The sequence below is a fragment of the Notolepis coatsorum genome (assembly GCF_963971535.1).
Source record: "Notolepis coatsorum genome assembly, chromosome: 15".
Taxonomy (NCBI): domain Eukaryota; kingdom Metazoa; phylum Chordata; class Actinopteri; order Aulopiformes; family Paralepididae; genus Notolepis; species Notolepis coatsorum.
In genome coordinates this window covers 94,790,348-94,802,629 of record NC_140179.1, presented here as the reverse complement: position 1 = coordinate 94,802,629, position 12,282 = coordinate 94,790,348, and the positions used below count along the sequence as shown (strand labels likewise).

Genomic DNA, 12,282 nt, shown 5'->3' with positions numbered 1-12,282 from the left:
GGGAGACAACAGAAGAGAAACAGAGAGAGAGAGAGAGAGAAGACAAAAGCTCTATTGTATCCTAGTAGCTCGCTGAGACATTGTGCCTCATGTATCAATATTTGTGTATGTACAAAACACTCGAACCTGCTGAAAGGCAAAGCTAATGAAACGTGCATGACAAATGACGCCCATGACTGTTTCATATTGAGCTGAAATGTTGTTTTCTTTTATTCTAAAACAAAGGCTTTCCCAAATCAATTTGTTAGCATTTCCACTTGATGAATTACCACACAGCACAGATAATTGCTTTCTGTACACATGTGTTACTGCTAGTGTTATGTCTTTGCTTAATGAGGCTCGTTGGTTTTAAAGTCTGTTCATGACTCCAATAAAACGTAATGTGATGAAGAATCCCTGAACTGAAATAAAATCTTCAAACCTTTTCTAGTTTTATTTTTTATTTTATTGTCATCCATTTGGTCTTTTTAAACTTGAAATTATGACTTTATTATATGACTTAAATTAGCACTCATTGTGTGTGCAGTGTGCATGTGTGTGTGGTTGTGCGTGTGTGTGTGTATGTGTGTGTGTGTGTGTGTGTGTGTGTGTGTGTGTGTGTATGTGCGTGTGTGTGTGTGTGTGTGTGTGTGTGTGTGTGTGTGTGTGTGTGTGTGTGTGTGTGTGTAGACATAGAGGGATAGGAAGATAAGGGGTGCAGAGCTAGTAAGCCACTCTACATACAAAACACCACACACTTACTTACACATGCGCACGTACATGCACACCCTATTACACTATTTCACGTTGTAGGCGGCTTCAACTTGACAATATAAACATTGTAAACGGAGCCAAGTGTATTTCCTGTAGCAGTGTCCTGTTTACTGAAATACACTTGGGTCCAGATTGTTCCCCTGGCAACAGAATCCCAGTGAAACCGTCTATACTGGCCACCATGACAGGGTTCACATGACAAGAACACATCATCATCATCGTCATCATCATCATCATCGCCATCATCATCATCATCATCATCATCATCATCATCATCATCATCGTCGTCATCATCATCGCCATCTTCGTCATCATCAACAACAACAACAACAACAACACCAACACCATCATCATCATCAATGCCATCAACATTTGTGCTGGAACGTTTTTGTGCATGAATTTTCCATCTTTCGAACATGTTTAAGCATATAAATAGAATTATTAGTACATTTTCTCATTTCAATAATTTATTCATTCATGCGTTCATCAATAAAAGCAAGACTATTTTTATAAATTTAATAATTTAGTCAATAAGTAGAGCTTTACAGTCAATCAATAGAGCTCTACAGTCAATCAATAGAGCTCTACAGTCAATCAATAGACCTCTACAGTCAATCAGTAGATTTATACAGTCAATCAGTAGATTTATACAGTCAATCAGTAGATTTATACAGTCAATCATTTATACAGTCAATCAGTAGATTTATACAGTCAATCAGTGCTGCATGAGTGCTTTTTAAGACGGAACACAATTCACCTTATTCACCATATTGGTCGAGTTTAATGCAACGAGGGGCCTTGGATGTGGAATTGCCCGTTCACTTCAGTGTTGAATAATCAGAATTATAAACTGAGATTGTTCAGATTGCTTGTCATAGAATAAAATGTCTGTGAAGTGAATAAAGTGAATGTTTATGTGACACCATGTGCAACACTATGATATGAGGGTTTATTCCAGTTCAATGCGTTGAACCACAAAACTGCCCCAGGAGCGGTCCACTGCGGGCGACCCTGCACTCCGACCTCTCTGAAGAAATCTATAATGTGTGGGACTGTGTGTATAAATATACAGTATGTAATCAGGAGGGACATGTGGAACATTACACATTTCAATTGCCTTGTGTACATTTGAGGTATTTTGAAGAAATAGTACACAAAAAAAACTATTCTGGAAAGGTTACTTTATTTAATTTATATATATATATATATATATAAATATTGGTGGTTATTGGCGATAGTGTGAGCAGTAAAGGGAGTTCATTATCTCAATGACTTCACTACTACAGCACTGCTGACAGAGGCACCTGTGTTACAATCCCTCTGTTTACCCTGTGCTTGGTGTATTGCAGAAGCTCTGCTGCCTCTAAGCCCAGGAGGAATGACCATGAATTACAATCAAATAGGTCTAGACAATTGTTAATTCTCCTTCAATATTCCTTCTGAAAATATAGACATTGGAGGCTGGTCTGACCGAGTGGCATGTTTTGAATAAATGGGTTTTTCGCGTTGCCTTCAAAATACCCAAGTTAGGATACAAGGCTCAGAAAAACTGGAGCTTTTGAAAATTATATTAACGTCACAAATCTTGATGTTACAATGCCATGGGGAAACCAAGACTATCATGTATTATCATGTATAATCATGTATTATTCATTAGTATCATGTATTATTGGGTATTATCTGATATTATCATTTATTATGTATCAACACATGTTTGGAGCTCAGGGCCCTGTTCCTCGTACCTGGCTAACTGAGTTAGCCGGATAATTTTCAGGATAACTTGACATAAGCCAGATATTTCGGTTCCCCGACGTGCGATTGTCTAAATCACTATGGCAACAGATCAGAAAGTTTGAGAACGTTTTTTGTGCTTCGTTTTTCTAGAGGGGGCTTTTGAAATGTAAAATGATAGACCTAAAATTCTGATAATAAATCATATTCAGCCTATGGATTTACTTTGTCCTAAATAATGCACGTCATAGTTATACAGATACGGCGCTCGCGAGTCGCGACACACACTATGTGGTTATTTTAATAACGGAGCATTGCAAATGTGAATCCCGTGGGGATATTTTTAATGAATGAAACCTATCGGGCGTTTGACTCTGATTTGTTTCATATTCTTCGCTGTGGATGTATTTGCTTAACGGAGCGCCCGAATTGTGTTTCATTCAAGCATAAATTGAAGCGTCTTTATGCGTGGATTGTGGATATGAATTATGAGGAATCTGAATCTGTGGATTGTTGAATTATATCACTGTCACTCACACGTTATTGTGATATTGTAACTGGGATTCAAATGTCTGAGGAGATACGCTGTTTGACGGATTTGATGACGTGGACGTGACTTGAGAAATTGCATGAGCCTTTGACGTTTTGATGAATGAATTTTAGAAAATGCATTTATCTGTTCAAGCACTGTTATCTGATGATGAACATGAGGTGTCACTGGTATAAACCAAAGGTTAATCAATTCAATCCATGTATGGATGATGTCCGAAACAGATTAAAACCTGATTAATAGTGAAACTGTATAGCCTCCCTCCAAGACTCTCTGACACGTTATTTCGGGGGTCGCACCTTGAAAACTTTGGGAACCATGTATTTATATATAAAGTACATGATAACTAAGCCGAGCGCATACAGTACAGATATCCTCATAAGTATCTATTAATTCGTATCAATTAGATTGTTTTTATCTACTTATTCTGAAAGAGTTGAACTAATTATTTTCATTAGCAAGATCTCATTGGATTATTCATTCCATTAAGCCTACTGCCAGCAGGCACATTTAAAGAAATATAATTTGATTGATTGGGGTAATGAGGGACTTAAAATGTGCCTATAGATATGCATTTAACTTGTCGGCGAGACTATTGAGCCGTACTGTATTGTACCCATTCTGCAATCTGTTATTTTCTTTTTTTATCCACTTTGTACTCCTTATTTTTAAATTTTTTCTCCCATCCCAATTTTGCTGTTTCCAATTCTCCCCTCACCTGTCTTGAACATTGCTCGCATATGCCCCCCACAGGTCGGTCATAGGGAGGATAGAAGCCTTGCATCACGTGTCCCCTCCGGTACACGAGGAGGCAGCCTGTCACATCTTTTCACCTGCCAGCGCGGACTCTCATTGGCGAGGTGTAACGTGTGGGAGGCTCACACTACCCCCGCTATTTCCTGTCTCTGCTGTGCAGGCGTCCCCCAACCAACCTGTAGGAGTTGCTGGCCACAACGTCCAGATTACCACCCATCGACTTCCACCCGCTAACTCTGCCAATTGAGTTAGTATGACGGCCGGCCCAAGCCGGAGGCAACACCGACAGCCGGATTTGAACCCGGTGTCTCTTGCGTTGGTGACGAGCACAATGTCCGCTGCGCCACCCGGCCGCCTTCTGCAATCTGTTATAAAGTTTTCAATCAATCAATCAATCAATCAATGCCGTTAGAAAATCAGGATTTCTGCGATCGACACCTGCTGTCTTTTCAGGTGACGCGGCTGCGCACAATTATCCTGAGTATCAAGTCTGGATCAAATTAGCGAGAGTGAAACCGCCTTCGAGGAACAGGGAAAGCCTGGATTTATTCATCGGGTTAATTTAATCTGGCTAATGGGACTTTTGATCGACTTAGTTGAACCAGGTACGGGGAATAGGGCCCAGGTATTATCATGTATTATCTATCAATATTGTGTTGAGATTCAATAGTTTTTTATTTCAAACCATTGCATTGTGGTGTGTTGCATTGTGGTGTGTTGCATTGCGGTGTGTTGCATTGCGGTGTGTTGCATTGCGGTGTGTTGCATTGCGGTGTGTTGCATTGTGGTGTGTTGTGTTATGGCTTGTATCATGTACCACTGTATTTAATGTATAATTTGAATGTATAATCACTGTATTTAATGTATAATTTCAATGTATAACCACTTCTCAGTGTCAAATGTGAATATTGATGAAAATGCATGCTCCTCTGATCACTATGCCGTAATGTTCACCTCCTCTCTCTCTCGCCCCCCAGGCAAATCCCCCTCCCCTGGGCGTCCCTCCCGCAGCATTAACCCCTTAACAACCAGTACGTTTTCGTCCGCCTTCCTAGCTGCCCCTAACATCTGTACTATTGAAGCCTTTCGCTCCCACCTTAACATAGATGAACTCACATCCCTGTTTAATTCCACCTGCCTCTCCATTCTGGACTCAGTAGCCCCCCTTAGACTAAAAAAACAAACAAAGTCTAAAGGCCAGCCGTGGCTAAATGACACCACCAGAGCCCAGAGGAGAGAGTACAGGAGAGCAGAGCGTAAGTGGAAAAATGATAGACTCCATGTCTCTCTCTCGATGCTTAGAGACACTCATATCAGATATAAGTTAGCAGTTAAAGCAGCGAGAGCCGCATACTTCTCAGACCTCATCCGAAACTCTCAAAACCCCAGGACCCTCTTTGCCACCATTAACTCTTTCATCAGCCCCCCCCCCCCCCCCACTAGACCTAGCCTGGATGTGTCTCCAACCAAATGTGAGGAATTCTTAAAATTCTTCATAAACAAAGTTGAGGTAATCAGAAACAACATCACACCACCTACACGTAGCTTAGATGTCTCGCCGCCCTGTTCATCCACCCTGGCCTGTTTTCAACCCATCACCCTCTCTACTCTCACAGATATAGTCTCAGCCATGAAACCAACCACCTCCCCCCTTGACATAGTTCCCTCTGTTCTTCTCAAATAAGTATTTCCCACAACTGGCCCCAGCATCCTCTCTATCATAAACACCTCCCTAGTCACTGGTACCTAGACTGCAACCTAGACTCCACCCAGCTCAATAATTACAGGCCAATCTCCAAGCTCCCATTCCTATCAAAGGTCCTTGAAAAGGCCATTCTCTCTCAACTGTCTCCCTACCTGCACTTGAATAACATCCTGGACACATTTCAGTCAGGTTTCAGAGCCAACCACAGCACAGAATCTGCCCTGCTTAAGGTCACCAACGACCTGCTCCTCACTACCGACAACCGGGACTGTGCTGTCCTTATGCTCTTAGACCTCAGTGCAGCTTTTGATACAATAGACCATGCTATTCTCATTGACCGTCTTCACCAGGCAGTTGGTGTCAGTGGCACAGCCCTATCATGGTTCACCTCCTACCTCAGTGATAGAAGCTTCTCCATTAATATCGGAAACTGCTCCTCCCCCTCTGCCTCTCTTGCGGGGTTCCACAAGGCTCCATCCTTGGCCCTATCCTATTCTCCCTATACATGCTGCCCCTTGGTCTGATCATTAAAAAACACAACATCTCTTTCCATTTTTATGCTGACGACACTCTATCTCCCCATGAAACCCAACAATATGAACAATCTCGACAGTCTTCGTTCCTGCCTAGACGACATCAAATGCTGGATGGCACACAATTTTCTACAGCTCAATCAGTCAAAGTGTGAAATCCTCCTTTTTAGCCCTCCGAACCAAACCAGTGTCATTGCCAGCAGCCTGGGTAACCTGTCTCCCCTAGTCAAGCCCTTTGTTAAAAACCTGGGCGTGCTCTTTGACCCCAAGTCTTCCTTCAATAGGCAGGTAAACTCGGTGGTGAAGGGGTGCTTTTTCCAGCTCCGGTCCATAGCCAGGATCAGGGCCATTCTCTCCCCCTCAGACCTGGAAAGAGTCTCAGACCTGGAAAGAGTAATTCATGCCTTCATATCCTCACGCTTAGACTACTGTAACTCCCTGTACCTGGGGCTTAATAAATCCACCATAGCCCGTCTACAACTCCCCCAAAACGCTGCCGCTAGACTGCTCACAGGTACCCGGAAGAGAGCTCACATCACCCCTGTACTTTCCTCCCTCCACTGGCTCCCGGTGCGCTTTAGAATAGACTTCAAGGTCCTTTTATTGGTTTACAAAGCCCTAAATGGTAAGGCCCCTGCTTACCTAGCAGACCTCCTCACCCCCTATACCAACGCCAGGGCCCTCAGATCGGCTGATAAGGGTCTCCTAACCACCCGTAGGTCTAACTTCAAGTCTAGGGGGGGACGTGCTTTTGCGGTCGCAGCCCCTGACCTCTGGAACAGCATCCCCATATCCATTAAATCTGACCCCTCCATCGAGTCTTTTAAATCAAAACTCAAAACCCACCTATATCGCCTGGCCTTCCCTGACTCACTTTGACTCTTGCCGTACTTGTTGACGTGTTGTTCTGTTTTTCCTTTGTCTATCCGTTGATTGTTTTTTTTTTCTGTTTATTTTATACTTTTCTTTGTTCTTAGCTTAGCTATGTGAAGCACTTTGGTTGACAAGCGTCATGTTTAAACATGCTATATAAATACATTTTATTGATTGATTGATTGATTGATTGATTGATTGACTGCATTTAATGTATCATTTGGATGTATAACCACTGTATTTAATTATCATTTGAATGTATAACCACTGTATTTAATGATCATTTGAATGTTTAACCACTGTATTTAATGATCATTTGAATGTTTAACCACTGTATTTAATGTATCATTTCAATGTATAACCACTGTATTTAAAGATAATTTCAATGTATAACCACTGTATTTAATGTATCATTTGAATGTTTACTCATGCGGTGAAAGAGCAAATTGAATTGGTCATCAAGTAATGATGTAAGAAGCATGCAGGACACTGAGACTGTCCAACTGCTTCTAACATATCATTGCCTTGGGCTAATCTACTGGTTTATTTATCTGGAAAATGCTGTTGAACACTGTTGGGGAATTGTATTGTATGTGTATTTGCTTGTGTGTGTGTGTGTGTGTGTGTGTGTGTGTGTGTGTGTGTGTGTGTGTGTGTGTGTGTGTGTGTGTGTGTGTGTGTGTGTGTGTGTGTGTGTGTGTGTGTGTGTGTGTGTGTGTGTGTGTGTGTGTGTGTGTGTGTGTGTGTGTGTGTGTGTGTGTGTGTGTGTGTGTGTGTGTGTGTGTGTGTGTGTGTGAAATCTACCATTAGGATTCCACACACGTTCTGAGTGAATTGGCCCCTTCAAATATACAGTGTCAGGATCGATTTAGTCTGAGATATGAGCTGGTTGGGCTGTGCGTATGTGTGTGTTGCATGTGTGTGTGTGTGTGTGTGTGTGTGTGTGTGTGTTGCATGTGTGTGTGTGTGTGTGTGTGTGTGTGTGCGCGCGTGTGTATGTATGTCTGTGTGTTTGTGTGTATGTGTGTGTGTGTGAGTGTGTGTGTGAGTGTGTGTGAGTGTGTGTGTGTGTATGTGTGTTGCATGTTTGTGTGTGTGTGTGTACACATGTTTGTGTACAAGTGTAAACGAGAGAGAAATAATGTGTGTGTGTCTCAGGTGTAAAATAAGAGAGAAAAAGGGGGGGGGGGGGGGGTCTGTACATTTACATTTATGAAACTTTTCAGAAAAAGGTGTGTTTGTGCTTCGTATTTCTGAAGACTGTTTTTGTTAAAAAAAACAATTGTTTGTGTGTGAAACCACTGTATATTCAAAAGCACTCATGTGGCACTGATAAGCATTGTGCTGACGGACACACTCACGCCCCAATGAAAATGAAGCATCAACACCCAAACCTCTCCGCCACCCACACTCCCACTACCAGCCCCACCTGCATACACTAGGGGTGTGGAGCCGTATACAGCATTTAAATCAATAATAATAATAATAATAATACAAATCTCTTCATTGTACATGTGAACCGCAGTGTTCATTTTCATCGTAGTGATACAAAAAAAACTGTTATTTATGTTAATCATACCAATCCACCCCCAAACCACCATACACACATACACACACACAATACCCCCCCCCCCCCCCCCCGCCCACACACCTATCCCCATTAAACACCATTATTACATGGCGTTTTAACATTCGCCAAAATGCTTGATTGTGATTGGTCAATAGCGCTCGTCAGAGGTCCGTTATTACTCGATAACGGACCTCTGCCGAGCAATAATGACCGCTGTGCGCAGCTGTTCGCAATCAAGCCCACTGACATCAGTGCAATCAGACACTGCCGGCTGCGACAGCGGAGCGACGGAACAGAACTGCGTCTGCATTTGATCTCGTCTTGTCGATGGTGTAAAATGAAGTATTATTGTTAGTAAGTTAGCCATGTAATAAGCGGGATAATGTATAGCTATACTCGGTCATTGTCGCAAAATAATTTACCTTCACTACGTTTAAAGAACACCTCGGCTAAACTCCGTGTCGGTCAATTATTTTGCGACAATGACTTCGTAGCTATAAATTATCCCTTACATAGTGCATGCTCACGCACACACACACACACACACACACACGCACACACACACACACACACACACACACGCACACACACGCACACACACACACACACACACACACACACACACACACACACACACACACACGCACGCACGCACGCACACACACACACACACACACACACACACACACACACACACACACACACACACACACACACACACACACACACACGCACGCACGCACGCACACACACACACACACACACACACACACACACACGCACACGCACACACACACACTGGTGTCCGACTCACCCAGTACAGTACGTCCGTCCAGCCCTCCATAGTGATGCACTGGAACACGGTCAGCATGGCGAAGGCAAAGTTGTCGAAGTTGGTGATGCCCTCGTTGGGCCCCTCCCAGCCCATCCAGCAGAGGGTGCTGTTGTGGCTGCAGTCGCGGCCGTTGGCCCCGGTAGGAGCACAAGGGGCCGGCTTGTCCTCGGCAATGGGGCCTGATGGGACAACAGCGGGGAGGAGGGTTTGTTATTAAAGTGAATAAATGAATTACGTTTATTTCGAGCCATTTAGCATGTACAAAAAAAAAACCACACATACACACAAATCAAATTACAAGTTGGCCGAAAAGGTTAGGGCTGAAGCTACAAGCTCGTAAATGCCATAACCCGGTGCATCATCTCAAATGTATCGTTGTCGATCTTCGTTATCAACCCAAAAAAAACTAAAACATAATAATCATTAACAACAATCAGCAATCAAAAATCGGAAACAATTGATCTAAAGTGTTCGTCCTTAAGATTATTATATTAAAGAACAACACATTCAATGTTTTCCTGCTCTGTAAGCGCTTCTCCGTAAACTATTCTCCATTGTTGGTGGCCTGGTCAGCCATTCCAACCAAATACACACAAATATAATGCTCGCACAGAAAACGACGTGTGCGCTCTTAGCAAATTACACAGCAGGAGACCCGGCCGTAGACAAGCAGGTGGAGGGGATGGAACTATTGTATCTGGGGATGGAACTATGGAGGGGATGGAACTATTGTATCTGCAGTTTGAAAAACACACGGATGTTACCACCAGTCACCACAGGTGTCGCCAAATACACCAAACAGGCGGTCTTCCGGATTAACACTTTAAAGCGGCAATGTTTCTCTGATAACAAGAAGTTAACGTGGTCTATTACAACCAAGGTTCTCTGATTGCAAGACGTTGATTTGGTCTATTAAAACAAAGGTTTTCTGATCACAAAGTTAACTTGGTCTGTTTTAAAATTTTAAATAATTTAAAACCTTGACCATTGTCAATCAAGTTGTACATGTTTTAATTGATTTGTTATGCTTACTTTTGTCTCGCCTTGTTGTCTGCTCTCAACAAAGCCAACCTCTCTCTCCATTAGCTACAGACCGCAAGGTCTTGGTTACATCAAAGTTAATTCCCAAGGTGGCTGGTCCACTAATGGAGCCAATCCAATGCACTTTCATCTAATTTCCCCCACGAGGTCAGTAAGTGGAAGCCTATAGCAGTAGACCACAGTACGTTTAGCTCTGGCCATTTCACTGATCTGTTAAATAATTCATAGTTGTCACTTACACCTATTAAAATGATTGTTTAAATCACTCCTACTTGCCGCGGTTCAAGTTCAAGTTAAACGATTCACTGGTGCACTGTTACAATGGTACTAAAATGTAAATCGCACAGTGTATGTTTGACTCTATAAGAGGCCACGAGTGTATTAGGGTTTCAAATGTACTTCAAAGAGTCAAATATACACTGTGATTTTTAAAGACCGAGTTTATTTAAAGTAATAATCTCAAACATGTTCATAAAAATACATGTTTTTTTTTTTTTGCTATTCTCTACCGCCAGTTGATATAACGCAACAGTGATTCTACCTATAACCTGTTCATGAATGTTCTTGGCGGTTCTAAACAGCGGCGTCTGGCAGCACATTCCCGGCAAAATCACCCGGCAGACAGGAAGCGACACGTTTTACATCACCAGCGGCAACAAACCATTTGTTTGGAATAAACAGAAGACTAACTCAGGATGAATTTTCAAGATGGGAAGCAAATCAATACAATACAGTGCAAATCAATACAGTGCAACACACCTGCAATGATCGCTTATCACCAACAGGTGTCATTAAAACAGACAAAAATGCGGATCATAAAATGCACACGGCATTGATTTTCACCAGTGTCTTATACAGCAGTATTGCTGATTGATAATGGCTGATCATTGATGACAGTGGTGTTTTCAGGGGAATACAGTATGTATTCGGAATAATCATTCTCCGTGAACTAAGATGCTTCTACCCATCTATCAGTCTAATTACCACATTGCCACAGTGTGGGTGCAGTATAACCACTTACTGGACCTGTGTCCTACAGAGACAGTTTGTGTGTCTGAGTGAGTGAGTGAGCAAGTGAGTGAGAAGTATGTGATTGTCTGCGTTCTGAGGTTACCTGTAGTAGGGCTGACCCCTATTAGTCGATTAGTCGACTAATCGGTCAAAAGGAGCCGTAGTCGACTGCCAACCTCTTAGTCGAATAAAAAAAAAAGTCTAATTATATATATATATATATTTATCATTCTTTCCAAAAGAAAAGAGGCCTAGAAGTGTGGCTAACGCTAATGGCACACATACCAGAGGCTAACTGCCTAAGAAAACAGGCACAGAGGCACTGAAAGAGGATTTCACCCGTCTAATGAACACAGACTAGACAAATATCAAGATGTATCCATCAGTGGACCAATTGCATGCTTTTGCAGAGGACAAGAAGCCTTCAGTCGACTCCTTCAGACATTAAGAACCCCCACAGCCCAAATGGAATGATACAAAAAATAAATATATATATATATATTTTAAATATATTATACTTTTTCTTTGTTTAAAAAAAAAGAAATTTATTAGTCGACCAATAGTCGACTAATGCCAAATTTTGGCCTATCATAGTCGACCATCCAAATCCTTAGTCGGGGACAGCCCTAGAGGTTAGTAATGGGGCTTTTCAACTACCTTGCTATGCCAATGCCGAAATCTTCCTCTCTGTTGACCTTTTTCCACTTTCACTGGCCCCGTGTGGAGCAGCTCCAGCCCTCCAGCTAATGTAGCTATGGCTAATGTGGTAGGTACAAAACACCCTACCCACAATGCAACCCGATACTACAGACCATTGATTGGTCAATGGAAATTGTCACTACACTGTCACACAGTCAGCGCATGTTGATGTTTGCGGTATTTCACCGCACTACAAGCTCCGCAATGCGTATTATAAGCTGATAA

The 12,282-nt window shown here is 42.3% G+C and overlaps 1 protein-coding gene across 1 annotated transcript in view; it reads right to left on the bottom strand.

Moving 5' to 3' along the window:
• Positions 1-12,282, bottom strand: part of cacna1c (calcium channel, voltage-dependent, L type, alpha 1C subunit) — a gene marked incomplete at both ends in the record, with an annotated part of 188,360 nt that overhangs the window by 167,891 nt on the left and 8,187 nt on the right. Inside the window, 1 exon segment of the mRNA XM_084331098.1 lies at positions 9,286-9,485. Within this exon segment, the coding sequence (XP_084187224.1) occupies positions 9,286-9,485 (200 nt within the window).